We start from the raw sequence: 24361 nt of genomic DNA, 5'->3' as shown, positions 1-24361 counted from the left end.
TACAGCTTAAGTTGTTCAACAGTCTCCCTTCTCATATTTTAGCCTTCACACATTTTCAATGTCCGGACTACAGGCAGGCCAGACTAGTTCCCGCACTCTTTTACTATAAAGCCACGCTGTTGTAACACCTGGCTTGCCATCGTCTTGCTGAAATAAGCAGGGGCGTCCATGATAACAACATATGTTGCTCCAAAAGCTATACATACCCTTCAGCATTAATGGTGCCTTCACAGATGTGTAAGTTAGCCATGCCTTGGCCACTAATACACCCCCATACCTTCACACATGCTGACTTTTACACTTTCAGCCTAGAACAGTCCGGATAGTTCTTCTCCTCTTTGGTCCAGAGGACACAATGTCCACAGTTTCCAAAAACAATTTGAATTGTGGACTCGTCAGACCACAGAACACTTTAGTACTTTACATCAGTCCATCTTGGATGAGCTCGGGCCCAGCGAAGCCAGCGGCGTTTCTGGGTGTTGTTGATAACTGGCTTTGGCTTTGCATAGTAGAGTTTTAACCTGCACTTACAGATGTAGCGGCCAACTGTAGTTACTGACAGTGGTTTTCTGAAGTGTTCCTGAGCCCATGTGGTAATATCCTTTACACACTGATGTCGCTTTTTGATGCAGTAGCACGTGAGGGATGCTAGGTGCGTAATATCATGGCTTATGTGCAGTGATTTCTCCAGATTCTCTGAACCTTTTGATGATATTACGGAGCGTAGATGGTGAAATCCCTAAATTCCTTGCAATAGCTGCTTGAGAAATGTTGTTCCTAAACAATTTACTCAGGCATTTGTTGACAAAGTGGTGACCCTTTGCACCATCCTTGTTTGTGAATTAGTGAGCATTTCACGGAAGCTGCTTTTATAGCCAATCATGGCACCCACCTGTTCCCAATTAGCCTGCACACCTGTGGGATGTTCCATATAAGTCTTTGATGAGCATTCCTCAACTCTCTCAGTCTTTTTTGCCACTTGTGCCAGCGTCTTTGGAACATGTTGCAGGCATCAAATTCCAAATGAGCTAATATTTGCAAAAAATAACAAAGTTCACCAGTTGGAATGTTAATTATCTTGCCTTTGCAGTCTATTCAATTGAAAATAAGTCGAAAAGGATTTGCAAATCATTGTATTCTCTTTTTATTTACCATTTACACAACGTGACAGCCTCACTGCTTTTGTAACTTGAAGGACAAGAAGTGCAAAACAGATGATATTCATAAGTGACTTAAAAAAAACAGCGTGACATTTTCAGATCAAAGTATTAATTCCACGGCAGCCTCGCGACTCTTTGAAGGGAATCTTGTGACATTCTTGTGATGTTTTACACGTCATTAGAGCATCATTTCAATTTAGCCAGCATCATTTACACTTAAAGGCCTACTGAAAGCCACTACTAGCGACCACGCAGTCTGATAGTTTATACATCAATGATGAAATATTAACATTGCAACACATGCCAATACGGCCGGTTTAGTTTACTAAAGTACAATTTTAAATTTCCCGCGGAGTTTCTTGTTGAAAACGTTGCGGTTTGTAGCGGACATATTAGCCCAGCACCACTTACGGCTAAAAGTAATCTCTTTTCATCGCACATTAAACAGTAATTTGAACATCTGTGTTGCTGAATCTTGTGCAATTTGTTCAATTAATAATGGAGACATCAAAGAAGAAAGATGTAGGTGGGAAGCGGTGTATTGCGGCCGCCTTTAGCACCGAAACACAGCCGGTGTTTCTTTGTTTGTTGTAAAACTTTAACACAGAGCGGTTAAGCGAGCATGTTTCTCGACGTCAACCAGCAAGTTTTTGGATGGGAAAATTGTGATATTAAGTCGGCTCTTACCGGAGACTTCAGTGGATTACGCGACCTCATCCTGCGGCTCAAAAAGGCAGCTGTGATCTTGGCTCCTCGGCTTCTCTCAGAGACACTGGCGTTCACCGCAGCCATCCGACTTTCAGGTATGACTTTACAATCTCACTAAAACACTATTAAAACAATAAGCAGATAAAGGATTTTCCAGAAATATCCTAGTAAATGTGTTTAATTACATCTGAAACGGTCCCACTGGAGCCGTCGCCTTTTCTTTTTTTTTTTTGTACTTCACTCTAACTTTCCTCATCCACGAATCTTTCATCCTCGCTCAAGTTAATGGGAAAATTGTCGCTTTCTCGGTCCGAATCGCTCTTGCTGCTGGAGGTTATGATTATAAACAATGTGAGGATGTGAGGAGCTCCACAACCCGTGACGTCACGCGCACATCGTCTGCTACTTCCGGTACAGGCAAGGCTGTTTTATTAGCGACCAAAAGTTGCAAACTTTATCGTCGATGTTCTCTACTAAATCCTTTCAGCAAAAATATGGCAATATCGCGAAATGATCAAGTATGACACATAGAATGGATCTGCTATCCCCGTTTAAATAAGAAAATCTCATTTCAGTAGGCCTTTAACCAGCATCATTTCAACTTAGAAAGGATAATTTCAACTTAGAAAGGATCATTTCAACTTAGCCAGCCTCAGTAGTTGAACTTCTTGTCATCATGTCGCAGATAAGATGAGATGGACCAGCTAACCAGACTGGTGGACTTCTCGGGAGACTTGCCGCAGGAACGGGGTGAGGTTCTGGAAATGGAATTTCTCTGGTACAGTGGAACCTCTTGACTTCAAAATCCTTTCCCCCGTAGCAAGTATTGGAAATAGAAGTCAAACCATCACAATCCCACCAGAAAAAATTTTCAACTGTGTTAAAATCAATGAAAGACATCTTTGGACTTGAAACTACTATTATTGTTTTTGAAATGAGGTTTGAAGTGACAACCACTCGAGTGTCTCGCCTGGTTCCACCTGTTGGTTGGCATGTATTGTACAGTCGGGTCCTCAAATATAAGACGACCGGTGCGTGTTTTTGGTAGCTCTGGAACTTAAAATAACAACTTTTTGTGTGGGTGTCAGGAAGAAAAGCTGTGGTTGGCCCGGGCTAGAGTCGTTTGGTGCCACTTGTTGATTTGCATGAAGTCCTTGAACCAAAGACAACCCGTCTTTTTCAGCCTTGAAACTTGAAATAACAATCGGTGTATGTGTGTGAGTGCCAAGAAGAAAAGCTCTGACTGGCTTGGGCATATGTTGTTTGGCACAACGTATTGGTTTGCATGTATTTTTGATATACATGTATTTGTGTATGTGTGTATATATATATATATGTATATATATATATGTATATATATATATATATATATATATATATATATATATATATACATATATATATGTATATTTATATATATATATGTATATATATATATATATATGTATATATATATATATATATATATATATATATATATATATATATATATATATACATATATATATATATATATATACATACATATATATATATATATATATATATATATATATATATATATATATATGTGTAGGTGTATATGTATGTATCTATATTTATATGTATGTGTATGTATATATACATGTGCGTGTATGTATACATATATGTGTGTATGTATATATATATATATATATATATATAAATGTGTGTGTATATATATGTGTGTGTATATATATATATAAATGTGTATGTATATATATGTGTGTATATATATATGTGTGTGTATATATATATGTGTGTGTATATGTATATGTGTGTATGTATATATATATATATATATATATATAAATGTGTGTATATATATGTGTGTGTATATATATATGTGTGTGTGTGTGTATATATATATATATATATATATATATATATATATATACATAAATGTGTATGTATATATATATGTGTGTGTGTGTATATATATGCGTATGTATGTGTGAATGTATATATGTGTGTATTTATGTGTATATATATGTTTGTATGTATCTATATATATATGTATATATTTATATATACTGTATATATACATGCATACATACATATATGTGAATTTGTAAATGTGTACATGCATGTATATATATGTGTGTAGGTATAGCTGTATGGGTGTGTGTGTGTATATATAAATATATATATATAAATAAATATATACATATATATATATATATATATATATATATATAAATGATAAATGGGTTGTACTTGTATAGCGCTTTTCTACCTTCAAGGTACTCAAAGCGCTTTGACACTACTTCCACATTTACCCATTCACACACACATTCACACACTGATGGAGGGAGCTGCCATGCAAGGCGCTAACCAGCACCCATCAGGAGCAAGGGTGAAGTGTCTTGCTCAGGACACAACGGACATCAATCAATCAATCAATGTTTATTTATATAGCCCCAAATCACAAATGTCTCAAAGGACTGCACAAATCATTACGACTACAACATCCTCGGAAGAACCCACAAAAGGGCAAGGAAAACTCACACCCAGTGGGCAGGGAGAATTCACATTCAGTGGGACGCCAGCGACAATGCTGACTATGAGAAACCTTGGAGAGGACCTCAGATGTGGGCAACCCCCCCCCTCTAGGGGACCGAAAGCAATGGATGTCGAGCGGGTCCAACATGATACTGTGAAAGTTCAATCCATAGTGGCTCCAAGACAGCAGCGAGAGTCCCGTCCACAGGAAACCATCTGAAGCGGATCAGCAGCGTAGAGATGTCCCCAACCGATACAGGCGAGCGGTCCATCCTGGGTCCCGACGAGCGGTCCATCCTGGGTCTCGACTCTGGACAGTCAGTACTTCATCCATGGTCATCGTACCGGACCCCCTCCACGAGGGAGGGGGGGACATAGGAGAAAGAAAAGAAGCGGCAGATCAACTGGTCTAAAAAGGAGGTCTATTTAAAGGCTAGAGTATACAAATGAGTTTTAAGATGAGACTTAAATGCTTCTACTGAGGTAGCATCTCGAACTGTTACCGGGAGGGCATTCCAGAGTACTGGAGCCCGAACGGAAAACGCTCTATAGCCCGCAGACTTTTTTTGAGCTCTAGGAATCACTAATAAGCCGGAGTCTTTTGAACGCAGATTTCTTGCCGGGACATACGGTACAATACAATCTGCAAGATAGGCTGGAGCTAGACCGTGTAGTATTTTATACGTAAGTAGTAAAACCTTAAAGTCACATCTTAAGTGCACAGGAAGCCAGTGCAGGTGAGCCAGTACAGGCGTAATATGATCAAACTTTCTTGTTCTTGTCAAAAGTCTAGCAGCCGCATTTTGTACCAACTGTAATCTTTTAATGCTAGACATGGGGAGACCCGAAAATAATACGTTACAGTAATCGAGACGAGACGTAACAAACGCATGGATAATGATCTCGGCGTCTTTAGTGGACAAAATGGAGCGAATTTTAGCGATATTACGGAGATGAAAGAAGGCCGTTTTAGTAACGCTTTTAATGTGTGACTCAAAGGAGAGAGTTGGGTCGAAGATAATACCCAGATTTTTTACAGAGTCACCTTGTTTTATTATTTGGTTGTCAAATGTTAAAGTTGTATTATTAAATAGAGGTCGGTGTCTAGCAGGACCGATAATCAGCATTTCCGTTTTTTTGGCATTAAATTGCAAAAAGTTAGCGGACATCCATTGTTTAATTTCATTAAGACACGCTTCCAACTGACTACAGTCCGGCATGTTGGTCAGCTTTAGGGGCATGTAAAGTTGGGTGTCATCAGCATAACAGTGAAAGCTAATACCGTATTTGCGTATGACGTCACCTAGCGGCAGCATGTAGATGCTGAAGAGTACAGGGCCAAGGACCGAACCCTGGGGAACTCCACACGTTACCTTAACATAGTCCGAAGTCACACTGTTATAGGAGACGCACTGCATCCTATCAGTAAGATAAGAGTTAAACCATGACAGGGCTGAGTCTGACATACCAATTCGTATTTTGATACGCTCTAATAAAATATTATGATCGACGGTATCGAAAGCAGCGCTAAGATCGAGGAGCAGCAACATAGATGACGCATCAGAGTCCATCGTTAGCAATAGATCATTAGTCAATTTTGCGAGGGCTGTCTCAGTCGAGTGATTTGCCCTGAAACCGGATTGAAAGGTTTCACATAGATTGTTAAACGCTAAGTGCTCATTTAGCTGCTCTGCAACAATTTTTTCGAGGATTTTCGAAATAAAGGGAAGGTGAGACACCGGTCAGTAGTTTACCATGAGGTCAGGATCGAGGTTAGGTCTTTTAAGGAGAGGATGAATATATATATATATATATATATATATATATATATATATATATATATATATATATATATATATATATATATATATATATATATATATATATATATATATATATACTGTATATTCAATATATATATATATATACATACATACATACATATGTGTGTATGTGTATATGCATGTATATATATGTGTGTAGGTATAGCTGTGTGTGTGTTTATATATATATATATATGTATATATATGTGTATATATATGTGTATATGTATATAAATGTGTGTGTGTGTGTGTGTGTGTGTATATATATATATGTGTGTGTGTGTGTGTGTGTGTTGGTAAACCTGTGCGCGTGTATATATATATATATACACATATATGTGTGTGTGTATGTATGTGTTTATATATATATATATATATATATATATATATATCTATATATCTATATATATATATATATATATATACAATTATATATATATATATATATATATATATATATATATATCTATATATATATATATATATATATATATACAATTATATATATATATATATATATATATATATATATATATATATATATATATATATGTATATGTGTGTATGTATATAATATATATACAGTATATATGTGTGTATTTCCTGGAAAAGGTTGTGTGCAAAGACCTAAAGATGTTCTACTGTATGTGTCCTTGAAAAGGTTGTGTTCAAAGACCTAAAGAGGTTCCACTGTTTAGAAGGCAAAGGTTGTGTTCAAAGACCTAAAGAGGTTCCAATTTATTGGAGGCAAAGGTTGTGTTCAAAGACCTAAAGAGGTTCCAATTTATTGAAGGCAAAGGTTGTGTTCAAAGACCTAAAGAGGTTCTACTGTATTGAAGGCAAAAGTTGTGTTCAAAGACCTAAAGAGGTTCCAATTTATTGAAGGCAAAGGTTGTGTTCAAAGACCTAAAGAGGTTCCAATTTATTGAAGGCAAAGGTTGTGTTCAAAGACCTAAAGAGGTTCCAATTTATTGAAGGCAAAGGTTGTGTTCAAAGAACTAAAGAGGTTCCACTGTACTGAAGGCACATGTCTCTTGAAAAAGTTGTGTTCAAAGACCAAAATAACCCCCTTAAATACCACTTTAGTCTATTAGTTTCTTTGTATTACTCTTTATTTTTCTTGGGCTGCTGACCCTCACCATCATCACAGCATGACTTCTGCTTCTGACTCTCAGCTTTCATATTTCTCTGGCGCTCTTTTCCTCTCCCTCACGCCTGCCTGGCCAGCTGGAATAACTCAATGTCCTAACTACTTTATCAGCGCGGGCGGGTCAAGTGGCGTCTGGAAGTGAACCCATCATCAGCTCGGACCATTCTCCTCATCGCCCGTCACTTTTTTAAATATAATCGCCTCGCGTCAGGACACAAATGTTAGTTGGCGAGGGCTAATGTTACGGCCTCACAACTGTCATTATTTTAGGACGTGTCGCAAAGCCTGCTCTTTACATTGAAGTGTAGCAAGGCACACTCACATGGAAGGGAGAAACAAAAAAAACACATTACAAGAGCTCAAAAGAGGTTTTAGGAGATGGACGTGAAGTTGGCGTCACAAAGGCGTTCTTGTTGGCAGCTAAAATATGTCCGCCTTTACTTTGTAGCCATAAATGTCTGGAAGGAGAAGAATGAGAGGAGGAGGAGGAGGAGATGAGGGAGGAATGATGATGTTGGTGCACACTGTTACGCTGTTGGCGTTATTAATGATCATGTCCAGGAAGTATAAACACACTCATTAGGTACGCTTGCCCGCTCCAATACAAGACACAAGTACATACAGTACAGTAAAAAAACAACAACTGCCTTCTAAATGCAGTTTTTAACATCAGGACATGAAATAACACCCTTTTGTACTTGTTTAATCTAATAGAGTAAGCATAATCCAATATAGTACACATAATCCACTATAGTACACATATTCCAATATAGTACACATAATCCAATATAGTACACATAATCCAATATAGTACACATAATCCAAATTAGTTCACATAATTCATTATAGTATACATAATCCAACATAGTACACATATTCCAATATATTACACATAATCCACTATAGTACACATAATCCACTATAGTACACATAATCCATTATAGTACACATAATCCACTATAGTACACATATTCCAATATAGTACACATAATCCAACATAGTACACATAATCCAATATATTACACATAATCCACTATAGTACACATAATCCACTATAGTACACATAACCCATTATAGTACACATAATCCACTATAGTACACATAATCCACTATAGTACACATAATCCAATATAGTACACATAATCCAATATATTACATATAATCCACTACAGTACACATAATCCACCATAGTACACATAATCCACTATAGTACACATAATCCAATATAGTACATATAATCCACAATAGTACACACAATCCACTATAGTACACATAATCCACAATAGTACACATAATCCACAATATTACACATAATCCACTATAGTACACATAATCCACTATATTACACATAATCCACTGTAGTACACATAATCTACTATAGTACACATAATCCACTATAGTACACATATTCCAATATATTACATATAATCCACTATAATAATAATAATAATAATAATGGATTAGTTTTTCATTTCGGTAACAACAAAATATGCCTTTTGGCTCTACGGAACATGGCGGTAAATGTGAAAACTCCATGTAAGGCTACCGTAAAAAAGCACTTTCCTCCACCGGGCAGCTCCAATTTTATGATGCGGGCCAAACAAAACCAAGAAGTCACCTTTTAAGGATGATCCTTGTTAGAAGACCTTCTGGGATGTCAACACCACTCTCTCTTTCATGCTTTGGGAACTAATCATCAGGCTCCTCCCACTCATTCGTCACTTGCTCGCCCGTTGAAGTCAACACTTTTAAGATATTTGTTTTTCTCATGATGTTCCTTGTGTTGGCGACAGAGTCCACAAGCAGACTGACGTCCCTTCCGCCAAGTGAGTTGCTGCCGCAGGGGCCAAAAAGGCCCCGAGTCGTAATTACGAGCGTGCAGCCGGGAGGGAAGTGCCCCATGACTAACGGCCAACGCCGTCTCCGTGTTGTGCTTGTGTGTGCTCTGGTTGCTAGAGGGAACCGCGGGATCCAGTCCCAGGAACATGGCCAGCAGCAGCGGCGGTGGGACGGCATTGGAGAAGAATGTCTTGACGCAGAAGAGCAGCACCACTTACTTCACTTCCTGTGAGTCTCGGTCCCTCCTGAGAGCAAAGTTCACATCCTATACAGCAGAAATTGTTTTTTTTTGTCCATAGCAACAACCCCCAGATATCTTGGGGGGGACATGATTAGCAACACCCAACTATCTATTAAATAAAACAAGAAGCAAGGAATCAAACAGAGACGGGATTCAATTTTGCTCATGAGGAGCGCGCGTGTGGACCTGCACCCTTGTATGCCTCCTCCTTTATTTGGGCATTTCCTGATTACGTAGCATAGGTAAGTAGGTCATAAACATTTTCACTGGGTCATAAACAGTTCAAACAAAAAGGTGCTTGGAGCAGTGTCAGGTTTGCCCCCTTTCTGTTTTGTAGATTTCAGGTCATAAATAAATAAAGAAATGGGTTTTGCTTGTATAGCGCTTTTCTACCTTCAAGGCACTCAAAGCGCTTTGACACTACTTCCAAATTTACCCATTCACACACTGATGGAGGGAGCTGCCATGCAAGGGGCTAACCAGCACCCATCAGGAGCAAGGGTGAAGTGTCTTGCTCAGGACACGGCGGACGTGACGAGTTTGGTACTAGGTGGGGATTGAACCAGGGACCCTAGGGTTGCGCACGGCCACTCTACCACTGCGCCACGCCGTCCCTAAATGATAAATGTCAGAATATTGGTATCTATTCATCCATCCATTTTCTACTGCGTGTCCCTTTTGGGATTGCGGGGGGTGCTCGAGCTTATCTCAGCTGCTTTCGGGCGGGAGGCGTGGTACACCCTGGACAAGTCGCCACCTCATTGCAGGGCCAACACAGATAGACAGACAACATTCCCACACTAGGGCCCATTTAGTGTTGCCAATCAGCCTATCCCCAGGTGCGTGTCTTTGGAGGTGGGAGGGGCCTATCCCCAGGTGCATGTCTTTGGAGGTGGGAGGGGCCTATCCCCAGGTGCATGTCTTTGGAGGTGGGAGGGGCCCTATCCCCAGGTGCATGTCTTTGGAGGTGGGAGGGGCCTATCCCCTGGTGCATGTCTTTGGAGGTGGGAGGGGCCTATCCCCAGGTGCATGTCTTTGGAGGTGGGAGGGGCCTATCCCCGGGTGTATGTCTTTGGAGGTGGGAGGGGCCTATCCCCAGGTGCATGTATTTGGAGGTGGGAGGGGCCTATCCCCAGGTGCATGTCTTTGGAGGTGGGAGGGGCCTATCCCCAGGTGCATGTCTTTGGAGGTGGGAGGAGCCTATCCCCAGGTGCATGTCTTTGGAGGTGGGAGGGGCCTATCCCCGGGTGTATGTCTTTGGAGGTGGGAGGGGCCTATCCCCAGGTGCATGTCTTTGGAGGTGGGAGGGGCCTATCCCCGGGTGTATGTCTTTGGAGGTGGGAGGGGCCTATCCCCAGGTGCATGTCTTTGGAGGTGGGAGGGGCCTATCCGCAGGTGCACTACTTTGGAGGTGGGAGGAAGCCCAAGTACCAGGAGGGAACCCATGCAGTCACGGGGAGAACATACCAACTCCACACAGAAAGATCCCGAGCCTGGGATTGAATTCAGGTCTACCCCAGGACCTTCGTATTGTGAGGCACGTGCACTAACCCCTGTTCCACCGTGCTGCTAATTGTAACTAACTTATCACAAAACTTAGTTTTTCCATGAGTTCCCGGCGAGAGTACAAAAGCTGTCTTAAAATGCTTGTAAAACTCCACTGTGTAGGATAGGAAGCGACATGAAGGTGTCGGTTTCTTTGATCTATCGTAATCCGCGGGAAAATGTTGTCTCGACCCGAGATCTACAAAGCGGGGGGGAAGCGAAACCTGACCCCCCCCACCCCTTCAGGCACCTTTTCTTTGAACTGTTTTGGGACCAAAGTCAGCGGCTGTTTACGACCCCCCGTCCCTTTAGAAACAGCTGTTACCATCTAACCAGGGAAAGTCCAAATAAAAGAGGTGTACAATCTTTGGTCAGAGCGTGGTGGAAGACTGTACAAAGAGTACAGCCCAGACGTTTCTCCTCAATTGAGCTAAATTGAATTATGTCTCTGTTTAATTCCTTGCTTCTTGTCTGTTTAATAGATGTCATCGGCGTTTGAACCTGACAGTAAGGTCCATCCCGTGGCTTGTCCAAGATATGAGAAACCGACACCTCCACGGCGCATTCCATCGCGCGGAGTGGAGGTTTACAAGCTGTCGGCCTTTTGCTCGATAAGACGAAAGACAGCTTTTGTCTTCTCGCTCGAAGTTGAGTGATAACTTGTGCACAATTATTCTGACACATGGCATCCACGTGCTCCCCGCAGCGTCGGTGGGCGTGAGCAGCGGCGGCTACAGCTCCTCCTCGGGGGTCTACCTGGGAGGAGACGGCGCCGCCAGGAGCGACAACGGCGCCTACCTGGACGGCGATGGCTACGGCAGCGGCGGCGGAGGAAGCTACCTGGTGAGCTCGGTGACAAAGGTCAGCTCGGCAGGCGGCGCCAAGAGAGGGCAGGCGGGCGCCAGCGCCGCCGTCGCCTCCTCCTCGGCCTCGGAGAGGAAGCACGCAGCGAGCGGGCGGTCGGGAGGTTACGACGGTGAGCCGGAGGAAGTCCCTGGCTCGCAAGGACAGTGTTTATACTTTGTGTGCGCCATTGTGTCTCTTCCAGGGAGTTCCAGTGCTAATTCCTCCCCGGACTTTACACGCAAAGACTATGGCGTCTACTGTGAGTGCTTTTTTTTTTTATACTTTTATACAATCTGAGTCCTTCTTAGCAGACACTATAATAGTCAGTATGGTTAAAAAAATCCAGATATGTTTGATAAAAACAATAATAATGGTCTCCAGGCACGAGACATTAGAACAGGAGTGTCAAACTCAAATACGGAGTGGGCCAAAATTTTAAGGGAACAAAGCCGCGGGCCAAGGTTGAACAAATGAACCTTTTAATAGGGACCCAAACAAGTTTTGCATTAAATATTGAACAAGCAAGGCTTATATAACTTTAGTGACATGCAAAATCCAGTTTCAAATAATAATAATAATGATTAAAAAAATATCAATGGCATATCAAATAAAATTTTAATAAAAATGTTATGCCTTTTTTTCTATTTGCAATCTTCTGAGGTAAATATAATTTTTTTTCCACAGGCTAATAATACATTTGAAAATAAAATAACAATAATGAATGAACCAAACAATCAAGCCTTGAAGTAGCAAGAGAAAATGCATGAATAAAACGTTACTTATTGGTCAGTTTGCTGGAAGTTTCCCGGAAGAGTTAGCGCCGCAAGGAGTTCTGGGTATTTGTTCTGTTGTGAAACGGTGCGGATGTTCACCCGAAATGTGTTTGTCATTCTTGTTTGGTGTGGGTTCACAGTGTGGCGCATATTTGTAACAGTGCTAAAGTTGTTTATACGGCCACCCTCGGTGTGACCTGTATGGCTGTTGACCAAGTATGCCTTGCATTCACTTGTGCGTGTGCGTGTGTGTGTGTGTGTGTGTGTGTGTGTGTGTGTGTGTGTGTGTGTGTAAAAATCTCTCTTAAAAACATACTTTTATTCCTTGGCTTTTAACACTAAGTCAGGGGTGTTGAACTCAAATACAGAGTGGGACAAAATTTTAAGGGAACAAAGCCGCGGGCCAAGGTTGAACAAATGAACCTTTTAATAGGGACCCAAATAAGTTTTGTAAAGGGAACAAAGCCGCGGGCCAAGGTTGAACAAATTTACCTTTTAATAGGGACCCAAACAAGTTTTGCATGAAATATTGAACAAGCAAGGCTTATATAACTTTAGTGACGTGCAAAATCCCGTTTCAAATAATAATAATAATAATTGAAAAAATATCAATGGCATATCAAATAAAATTTAAATAAAAATATTATGCCTTTTTTTCTATTTGCAATCGTCTGAGGTAAATATAATTTTTTTTTCCACAGGCTAATAATACATTTGAAAATAAAATAACAATAATGAATGAACCTAACATTCAAGCCTTGAAGTAGCAAGAGAAAATGCATGAATAAAACGTTACTTATTGGTCAGTTTGCTGGAAGTTTCCCGGAAGAGTTAGCGCTGCAAGGGGTTCTGGGTATTTGTTCTGTTGTGATACGGTGCGGATGTTCACACGAAATTCGTTTGTCATTCTTGTTTGGTGTGGGTTCACAGTGTGGCGCATATTTGTAACAGTGCTAAAGTTGTTTATACGGCCACCCTCGGTGTGACCTGTATGGCTGTTGACCAAGTATGCCTTGCATTCACTTGTGCGTGTGTGTAAAAGCCACAAATATTATGTGACACCGGCGGGCCAACTCTAATGCTACATTGAAATTGCCTCAAGGGCCAAATTAAATTACACGGCGGGCCAGATTTGGCCCGCGGGCCAGAGTTTGACACCCATGCATTAGAACAACAATGAGAACTTTTATGGTGGATCCAACATCTCCATTTACCAAAAGCCAAAAGCAGTGAAGTTGTCACCTTGTGTAAATGGTAAATAAAAAGAGAATACAACAAATCCTTTTCAACTTATATTCAATTGAATAGACTGCAAAGACAAAATGTTTACATTTGCAAATAATCATGAACTTAGAATTGAATGGCAGCCACAAATTGCTAAAAAGGCATTTTTACCAGTGTGTTACATGGCCTTTCCTTTTAACAACACTCGGTAAAGCTTTGGGAACTGAGGAGACACATTTTTGAAGTGGAATTCAAAAATAAGTCTCCCTTCTCATATTTTAGCCTTTAGCCACATTTTCAATGGTCTGTACTACAAGCAGGCCAGTCTAGTACCCGCACTCTTTTACTACATATTGTCTTGCTGAAATAAGCAGGGGCGTCCGTGATAACGTTGCTTGGATGACAACATATGTTGCTCCAAAAGCTGTATGTACCTTTCAGCATTAATGGTGCCTTCACAGATGTGTAACTTACTCATGTTTTGGGCACTAATACACCCTCATACCATCACACATGCTGCCTTTTACACTTTTCCCCTAGAACAATCCAAAAGGTTATTTTCCTCTTTGGTCTGGAAGACACGACGTCCACAGTTTCCAAAAACAATTTGTAATGTGGACTTGTTAGACCACGGAGCACTTTTCCACTTTTAATCATTTCTGGGTGTTGTTGATAAATAGCTTTGACTTTGCATAATAGAGTTTTAACTTGCACTTACAGATGTAGCGACTAACTGTAGTTACTGATAGTGGTTTTCTGAAGTGTTTCTGAGTCCATGTGGTGATATCCAATACACACTGATGTGGCTTTTTGATGCAATAGCGCCTGAGTGATCCAACGTCATGGGAACTCAATGTTGGTTTTCTGCCTTTCTCCAAATTCTCTGAACCTTTTGATGATATTACGGAGCGTAGATAGTGAAATCCCTAAATTCCCTGCAATAGCTGCTTGAGAAATGTTGTTCTTGAACAATTTGCTCAGGCATTTGTTGACAAAGTGGTGACCTTCGCCCCGTCCTTTTTGGAAGCTGCTTTTATAGCCAATCATGGCACCCACCTGTTCCCGATTAGCCTGTTCACCTGTGGGATGTTCCAAATAAGTGTTTGACGGGCATTCCTCAACTTTCTCAGTCTTTTTTTGCCACTTGTGCCAACTTTTTTGAAACATGCTGCAGGCACCAATTTCAAAATGAGCTAATATTTGCAAAAAATAACAACACTATCCAGTTTGAAAGTTATATATCTTGTCTTTGCAGTCTATTCAATTGAATATACCGTATTTCCTTGAATTGCCGCCGGGCATAAAGTATGCGCCTGCCTTGAGTTACTGCCGGGTCAAACTCGCTTCGCAAAACAATTAGCGCATGCTTTGTATTTCTGCCGGGTCAAACTCGTGACGTCACGAGTGACACTTCCCCTGTCATCATTTTCAAAATGAAGGAGGCTGATTTCCATAATTTGAAATCGCAGAAAGGGAAGAATATTAAGAGCTATTCAGTAGGATTTATGGTCCAAGCTATTGAATATGCTAAAAAGAACAGTAAGCAGCTATGTTTTATTAATAAAACTGTGGAGAGGTAGAGCCGACGGTCTAACAGACCGGCAGGGCACGCTGGGGCCCGGCCCAAGATGGCGGCAAGGAGACGCCGAGCGGACTGGACTGAGGTTTTATTGAAAAATAAACAAAGTCAAACTGCTCAAGCCGTGTCCTTCCTTGGTGGTCCTGGGAACCCGCAAGACGACGGCTTGAGACGTCACAATACCGTAGCTGCGTGTGTCAAATATGAGTCATTAAATGACTCCCGCCTCCTGTTGGTAGAGGGCGCTAGTGATCTTTCTTGCGACTATTCGGCTGCAGAAGAAGTGAAATGAGTGACGTCAATTGTGCTGGGACGGGTATGACGCGGCGTGTATAAGATGTAACACCTACGCTGGCTATGTAAACAACCGGGCTGAAATAAAGCAAGTTCGAGTCCTAAATACCCAGTGTATTATTTATACAATACCACTTCATGTTGGCAGCGGTGGGATAAAGAGATCACCCACGGAGCAGAACGGGATGGGGAGTTGTGCGAGGATAATTCTGTCGTCGCCCGAGGATAATTCTGTCGTCGCCCGCACTCGAGGAGCCGAGCTAACTGATAGCAGTTTTCTAAACTGGACTTTCAATCGAAGCAGGAGCTAATAAAGGAAGATCTCCATCGAGATAGGGAGACTTTTAAAACTGAAGAAAGATAAGGAAGACTTCTGTAAACAAGTTATCGATGCTTTTGATCAGAAGGAGCTGGCATGGATTTCATTTATAAGTAAAGGTAAGACTATAGGGGCTTCACGGTGGCAGAGGGGTTAGTGTATCTGCCTCACAATACGAAGGTCCTGCGGTCCTGGGTTCAAATCCAGGCTCGGGATCTTTCTGTGTGGAGTTTGCATGTTCTCCCCCGTGAATGCGTGGATTCGCTCCCAGTACTTGGGCTTCCTTCCACCCCTAAAAACATGCACCTGGGGATAGGCCCCTCCCACCTCCAAAGACATGCACCTGGGGATAGGCCCCTCCCACCTCCAAAGACATGCACCTGGGGATAGGTTGATTGGCAACACTAAAAATTGGCCCTAGTGTGTGAATGTTGTCCGTCTATCTGTGTTGGCCCTGCGATGAGGTAGCGACTTGTCCAGGGTGTACCCCGCCTTCCGCACGATTGTAGCTGAGATAGGCGCCAGCGCACCCCGCCACCCCAAAAGGGAATAAGCGGTAGAAAATGGATGGTAAGACCATAATAACGTTTTTTTTGTATTAAATGTGCTTTTCATGATGGTATCCTTACATCACACTGAAATTTTTACCGCATGCCTTTGGTAAGTGCCGGAGTGAGAAGAGGTTTTGAAATAATTAGTGCCCCGGCGGCCATTCAAGGAAATACTTTAAGTTGAAAAGTATTTGTTGTATTCTCTCTTTTTATTTACCATTTACACAACGTGACAACTTCACGTCTTCCAAAGTATTTTGTCCACAATGTAATTCGCACCAGGGCGTGTCCTGACTTTCGCCAACATCTGTTTGGACTTTCAGGCTCCGGCTCCAGCCGAGGAAGAAGCGCCAGCAGAGGTACCGGCTAACTCCACACCTGCACGTCACAAAGCCTTTGTAATCTAATTAAACGTCTTCATTTTTCTTTTCGTCCCTTGTTCTGCTCAGAGAGCGAGATCCGGGCCAGACTGCAGAGCGCCTCTCCCACGGCCGGCAGATGTGAGTCCCCGTCTTTCTCCCTCGGTTTCGCAACTTATCGCAGAGCCACAAAGCATCTTTATTCGGCGGAAGGGTCGGGGGCGGGGGGTTGCGTCGCTGTCATTTTTCCAGCCCGTCCCACGGAGGAAATTCCTCCATGTGATAAAAATGACTACCACATGGCCAACCTGGTGTTTAGAGATATATAATCACATTGTGCACATTTGTGGCTGCAGCGGTGGCACCAGTGACTCACTGCCGCTTGCATCGAGGCATTAGCCACGCCCCCTGCTGTTAGAAGGGGGTTACCGCACTGATTTTCCTCCTAATAAGTGTTCAATTGGAAGCTGCCGGAGTCTTGTTTGTAAATGTTGTGCATGTTACACAGCAAAAGGTTAAAGGTCCTTTTACTGTGCATAAAAAGAAAAAAAAAAATAATAATAAAAACAAACCCCGCCTTTCTGCCTATTCTTAGCAGGAGGAGGCACGTGGTGTGCTTCCAGCAGACTTCACCCCGCATGGCACAGCCGGGGATCACATTACCCAGCTGCTTTTTATTTGTCAGGGAGGAGGATTCTGTTCTTTTCACTTTGCGTGCTAGAAAAACCAGGGGTAGACTGTCGTTAAGACTCTAGAACAACAACACATCTTTGTGTTACGCCTCACATTCACCACTTTATAAGGAAATTGCATCAGTTTATAAAAGCACGCGTGCATACAACGAAAACCACCAAAAGTGGTCACCTTGTGTAAATGGTAAATAAAAAGAGAATCCTTTTCAACTTATATTCAATTAAATAGACTGCAAAGACAAGATATTTCACGTTCACACTGAGAAACTTTTGTTATTTTTTGCAAATTTGAGCTCATTGGGAATGTGATGCCTGCGACATGTTTCAAAAAAAGCTGCCACAAGTGGCAAAAAAGACTGAGAAAGTTGAGGAATCCTCGTCAAAGGTGAACGGGCTGATTGGGGAACGAGCGGGTGCCATGATTGGCTATAAAAGCAGCTTCCGTGAAATGCTCACTCGTTCACAAATAAGGACGGGGCGAGGGTCACCACTTTGTCGACGAATGCCTGAGCAAATTGGTTAAGAACAACATTTCTCAAACAGCTATTGCAAAAAAATTTAAGGATTTCACCATCTACGTTCTGTAATATCATCAAAAGTTTCAGAAAATTTCCGGAAATTTACCGGAAAAATTCCACCCATTTGGAACCTTAATTATTAGGACAGTAGTATTGTAGTTTTTGGCTCTCTTGTTTCCTCACCTCAGTGTTGTTATAATGCAGATGAGGTGCGCTCCTATTATTAGTAGGGTTGCAAAATTCCGGGAATATTCAATGTTGAAAACTTTCCATGGGAATTAATGAGAAAATAATGGGAATAAACATTGAATGCGACATGCTGGATCTTGCAGCATGATTATTAGCTAGAACAACCTGATTTCATGCACATTCAATTGAATTTCAACCCTGCACAGTGCATTCCTCAATCACATGTACAGATAATTCCCAGTTTTACAAACTTCTCATCTTATGCTATAGAATAAGATGGATGGTGTCCAACTTTGAATAGTCAAAAAAAATTGTCAAAATTTCCAGACTTCTCGAGCTTAACTTCCCGTGGTAGATTTCCGGAAATTTACCGGAAAGATTCCACCCCATAGCAAACCTAATTATTAGGACAGTAGTATTGTAGTTTTTGGTGCTCTTGTTTCCTCAGTGTTGTTATAATGCAGATGAGGTGCGCTCCTATTATTAGTAGGGTTGCAAAATTCCGGGAATATTCAAAGTTGGAAAGTTTCCATGGGAATTAACAGGAATTAATGAGAAAATAATGGGAATAAACATTGAATGCAACATGCTAGATCTTGCAGCATGATTATTAGCTAGAACAACCTGATTTCATGCACATTCAGTTGAATTTCAACCCTGCACAGTGCATTCCTCAATCACATGTACAGATAATTCCCAGTTTTACAAACTTCTCATCTTATGCTATAGAATAAGATGGATGGTGTCCAACTTTGAATAGTCAAAAAAAATTGTCAAAATTTCCAGACTTCTCGAGCTTAACTTCCCGTGGTAGATTTCCGGAAATTTACCGGAAAGATTCCACCCCATAGCAAACCTAATTATTAGGACAGTAGTATTGTAGTTTTTGGCTCTCTTGTTTCCTCAGTGTTGTTGTATTGCAGATAAGGTGTGCTCCTATTATTAATAGGGTTGCAAAATTCCAGGAATATTAAAAGTTGGAAACTTTCCATGGGAATTAATGAAAAAATAATGGGAATAAACATTGAATGCGACATGCTAGCTCCTGCAGCATGATTATTAGCTAAGACTACTTGATTTCATGCAAATTCAGTTGAATTTCAACCCTGCACTGTGCATTCCTCAACCACATGCACAGATAATTCCCTGTTTTACAAGCTTCTCGTCTTATTTTACAGAATAACATGGACAAAAACATGCACCTGGGGATAGGTTGATTGGCAACACTAAATGGTCCCTAGTGTGTGAATGTGAGTGTGAATGTTGTCTGTCCATCTGTGTTGGCCCTGCGATGAGGTGGCGACTTGTCCAGGGTGTACCCTGCCTTCCGCCCGATTGTAGCTGAGATAGGCGCCAGCGCCCCCCGCGACCCCGAAAGGGAATAAGCGGTAGAAAATGGATGGATGGAACATGGACGGTGTCCAACTTTGAATAAGCAAAAAAATTGTCAAAATTTCCAAACTTCCGGAGCTTAAATTCCTGAGGTAGATTTCCGGAAAGTTTCCGGAAACTTTCCGCCCCTTTGCAACCCTAATTATTAGGACAGTAGTATTGTAGTTTTTGGCTCTCTTGTTTCCTCAGTGTTGTTGTAGTGCGCTGCTATTATTAAGGGTGCACATGTACACGCCTGCAGGGGCGGAGCTAGACGACGTTAAGAAGCTGTTGAAGGTCCGCTCCAGCAGCACCAGCCCCCCCCGCGCCGCCAGCACCTCCGCCATCATGGCTGGTCCCAAGAAGGCCAGCGTGGAAACCCAGACCATCTCCGTGACCTCCAGGGCCTCTCAGTCGGGTATTTAACCCCCCCGCCCCCTCACACACACACACATACACACACACACACACACACACACACATGCACAGACACTTTGTCTGCATCCCACTCTGGGTTTACTATTACTGCATGTTAGTCACACTCCCTCCATGTGTGCTCTCCTGACAACTCATCCATTGAGAGCAAGAGACAGATGTTCCACACATGCCAAGACTTCTCTTTAGTTAAATAAAAGACTCCGCTGAGGATTCATGCTCCCTTACATAAATATCTAAACAGTTGGGGAGTAAAAAACATAAAAAGTATTTGAATGCAGACACTAAAACACCGGGAATTCCTTGTACAACAAACATTATATATATATATATATATATATATATATATATATAAATATATATATATATATATATATATGTATATATATATATATATATATGTATGTATATATATTAAAATGTTCTATAATGAGAATGTAAAATATATATTTTCACATTTAATTGTCTATAATATATTATTTTAATACATATTATTGATATGTAACATAATAAGCATAGATGACTATTATACAATGTATATTATAATTTGTGATTTAAAAAAAAATCATGTATTTAAAAATATACCAAATAAATACATAGTAGCCTTAAGCATGTAAAAAAATATATTAAAAAGGCAATTAAATATATATATTGAATTTGAAAAATATTTGTTTTAAAGTATAAAAAAATATATATATTTCACGTTTAATTAATTGTTTATAATATATTATTTTATTATATATTTTTGATATATAACATAATAATCATGGATAAATATTATACAATGTATATTATATATATATATATATATATTTTTTTTTAAATAGTTTATTTAAAAATATACAAAATAAATACATACATAATGGCCTATGGCCTAATATATTGAATATGAAAAATAATTTTATTAAAGAATAAAAAAAATTATATTTTCCCATTTAATTGTTTATAATATGTTTTGTTATTATATATTAATGGTATGTAATATAATAATCATAATATTTTTGAATCGTTTATTCAAAAATATACAAAATAAATAAATACATAATGGCCTTCATTATGTAACAAATATATTAAATAGGCATTTAAATAAATACATTGAATATGAAAAAAATATATATATGTTTTCACATTAATTTATTTGTTTATGATATAGTATTGTATTATATATTTATGATATACAACATAATAATCATAGATACATATTATACAATGTATATTATAATTTTTATTATTTAAAAAATCATCTATTTAAAAATATACAAAGTAAATACATACGTAATGGCCTTAAGTATGTAAAAAATATATTAAATAGGCAAACAAATAAATATATTGAATATTACAAATAATTGTATTAAGGAATAAAAAAATATATTTTTACATTTAAATAATTGTTTATAATGTATTATTTTATTATATATTATTGGTATACAATATAATAATCATAGATACATATTATACAATGTATAATATAATTCTAATGATTTTTTATGTATTAATTTGCATTCACATATTTTTATTAATTAGAAAAAAACAATCGATTTAAAAAAAAAAAAAAAGACAAATGTTTCCAAGGAATGTATCACAACATTTTGCACGGATCCAAGTATCAAACATGATACACCAGGTTTATACCCAGAATAACTTTCCCAGTATGCTGCTGCACACTGTACACTCCTCTCTAGCTCGCCCTCTGGTGGTCAATATACAAACTACGTCTTCTCTCTGTCTCCCACAGTTTTAACCTTCCCTTCAGGGGTCCGACCCAACGTCTTCCAGACGGTGGGCACGGCCGACCTGTTCGAGACCGACCACTTTGACACGATGGGGAAAAGCAGCCATTACGAAGGCAGCGTCAAGTCGGCCCAGTATGATACTGGTGTCAGATCAGTGGCGTACGGCACGGCTGGCAAGGCGGGACAGTACGACGCCGGCGTGAGATCCATGTCGTACGACACCGGTCTGTGGTCAGGACAGTACGAGGATCGTGTCCGGCAGGACGCGGCTGTCAAATCCATGACTCTCGGCGTGAGATCCGCCCAGTACGACGGCAGCCTGAGGTCGGGCCAGTATGATACTGGTCTGAGATCAGCCCAGTATGATGGCAGTCTGAGATCAGGCCAGTACGATACAGGTGTGAGGTCCAGCCATTATGATGGTAGCCTGAGGTCGGGCCAGTATGATACCGGCGTGAGGTCCAGTCAGTACAGTATCAGTCAGAAGTCAGGGATCCACGACTCGGCGGTGAGGTCGGCCCAGTATGGATCCTCCACGCTGGATGCTGGACTCCCGTCCTTCCCCTGGCCCACCTCCACGCTGCCCGCCTCTGCCGCGGTGGCGGCGGCGGGCGGCAGCAGTTACACGTCCCACCAGGCCAACGCCAACAACATGTCGGCAGGAATGTCACCTTCTGGCCTCACGTCACCTTCGCTGTCAGGTGAGCTAACCACACAGTCTTAAACCTAATTATTACACTCTAGGCTTTTGTCACTTATATATATATATATATATATATATATATATATATATATATATATATATATATATATATATATATATATATATATGTACCGTATTTCCTTGAATTGCGGGTCAAACTGGTTTCGCAAAACAATTATCATATGCCTAGAATTTCCGCAGGGTCAAACTCGTCACGTCACGAGTGACACATCACCTGTCATCATTTTCAAAATAGAGGAGGCTGATTTCAATGATTTGAAATCGCATAAAGGGAAGAAGATTGAGAGCTATTCAGTAGGATTTAAGGTCCAAGCTATTGAATATGCTAAACAGATTAGTAAGCAGATATGTTTTATCAATATACCGTAGCTGCGTGTGTCAAATATGAATCATTAAATGACTCCTGCCTCCTGGTAGTAAAGGGCGCTAGTAATCCTTCTTGCGACTACTCGGCTGCAGAAGAAGTGACAACAAGCAGCAAGAGTGAGCAGCGATCGTTAATTTTTCCCTCTCGCTTGCACTTTTAACATGGAGGATTACATATCTAAAATAAAACCGTTTTCTAAACTGGACTTTCAATCGAAGCAGGAGGTAATAAAGGAAGATCTCCATCGAGACAGAGAGACTTTTAAAACTGAAGAAAGATAAGGAAGACTTCTATAAACAAGTTATCGAGGCTTTTGATCAGAAGGAGCTGCGCATGGACTTCATTTATAAGTAAAGGTAAGACCATAATAACGTTTTTTTTTTAATAAATGTGCTTTTCATGATGGTATCCTTACATCACACTCAAATTTATAAGCGCAGGCCTAAATTTACCGCATGCCTTTGGTAAGTGCCGGAGTGAGAAGAGGTTTTAAATTAATTAGCGCCCCGACGGCAATTCAAGGAAATATGGTGTGTATATATATATATATACACACAAACACAAGTTTTATTCACTAACGTACTAATAAAGTTTAAAATAATATGAATGAGTCAATAAAACATATATTTAAAAAAAAAAAATCAACAGATGTCTTTCCCTCCCGCAGTTTATGGCTTTCAGAATAATTTGGCGCCCGCTTCTGCCGGCGCTGTGCTCACTGCAGGTGCAGGCAACGCCAGCGCGGCAGCAGGTAGACAACAGTGTCCATGACCTCATCATTGTGTCCATGACCTCATCATTGTGTCCATGACATCATCATTGTGTCCATGACATCATCATTGTGTCCTGAAATATGAGCTATTGTTGTGTGACAGTCCACCTTTTCCTGTTTTTACACAGCTTATGGAGTGCAGAAAAACATGTCCAGCGGCGGCGGTGTTGTGGGTACCGCTGTCTCTTCAAGTAAGCTCTACCTCCCTCTAGTGTCACAATGTAACTCTAGCTCCCTCTAGTGTCACAATGTAACTCTAGCTCCCTCTAGTGTCACAATGTAACTCTAGCTCCCTCTAGTGTCACAATGTAACTCTAGCTCCCTCTAGTGTCACAATGTAACTCTAGCTCCCTCTAGTGTCACAATGTAACTCTAGCTCCCTCTAGTGTCACAATGTAACTCTAGCTCCCTCTAATGTCACAATGTAACTCTAGCTCCTTCTGGTGTCACAATGTAACTCTAGCTCCCTCTAATGTCACAATGTAACTCTAGCTCCTTCTGGTGTCACAATGTAACTCTAGCTCCTTCTGGTGTCACAATGTAACTCTAGCTCCCTCTAGTGTCACAATGTAACTCTAGCTCCCTCTATTGTCACAATGTAACTCTAGCTCCTTCTGGTGTCACAATGT

The 24361-nt window shown here is 40.6% G+C and overlaps 1 protein-coding gene across 4 annotated transcripts in view; it reads left to right on the top strand.

Moving 5' to 3' along the window:
* LOC133559645 (collagen alpha-1(XVII) chain-like) overlaps positions 1-24361 on the top strand; it is a 78844-nt gene that overhangs the window by 5798 nt on the left and 48685 nt on the right. For 2 of the 4 annotated variants that reach the window (XM_061911593.1, XM_061911592.1), the window contains exons 2-12: positions 2554-2618; positions 9155-9187; positions 9318-9428; positions 11693-11962; positions 12035-12091; positions 16896-16931; positions 17022-17072; positions 19964-20119; positions 21872-22570; positions 23628-23711; positions 23861-23923. In XM_061911593.1, coding sequence (XP_061767577.1) covers positions 2564-2618; positions 9155-9187; positions 9318-9428; positions 11693-11962; positions 12035-12091; positions 16896-16931; positions 17022-17072; positions 19964-20119; positions 21872-22570; positions 23628-23711; positions 23861-23923 — 1615 coding nt within the window. In that variant the 5' untranslated portion in view covers positions 2554-2563. The remainder of the gene's footprint in view (positions 1-2553; positions 2619-9154; positions 9188-9317; positions 9429-11692; positions 11963-12034; positions 12092-16895; positions 16932-17021; positions 17073-19963; positions 20120-21871; positions 22571-23627; positions 23712-23860; positions 23924-24361) is intronic. The other 2 variants (XM_061911594.1, XM_061911595.1) reach the window with 2 other exon arrangements.

The sequence above is a fragment of the Nerophis ophidion genome, linkage group LG09 (assembly GCF_033978795.1).
Source record: "Nerophis ophidion isolate RoL-2023_Sa linkage group LG09, RoL_Noph_v1.0, whole genome shotgun sequence".
NCBI lineage: Eukaryota > Metazoa > Chordata > Actinopteri > Syngnathiformes > Syngnathidae > Nerophis > Nerophis ophidion.
Note: the sequence above shows the minus strand (reverse complement) of the source record. Positions and strands in the feature narration are given on the sequence as shown.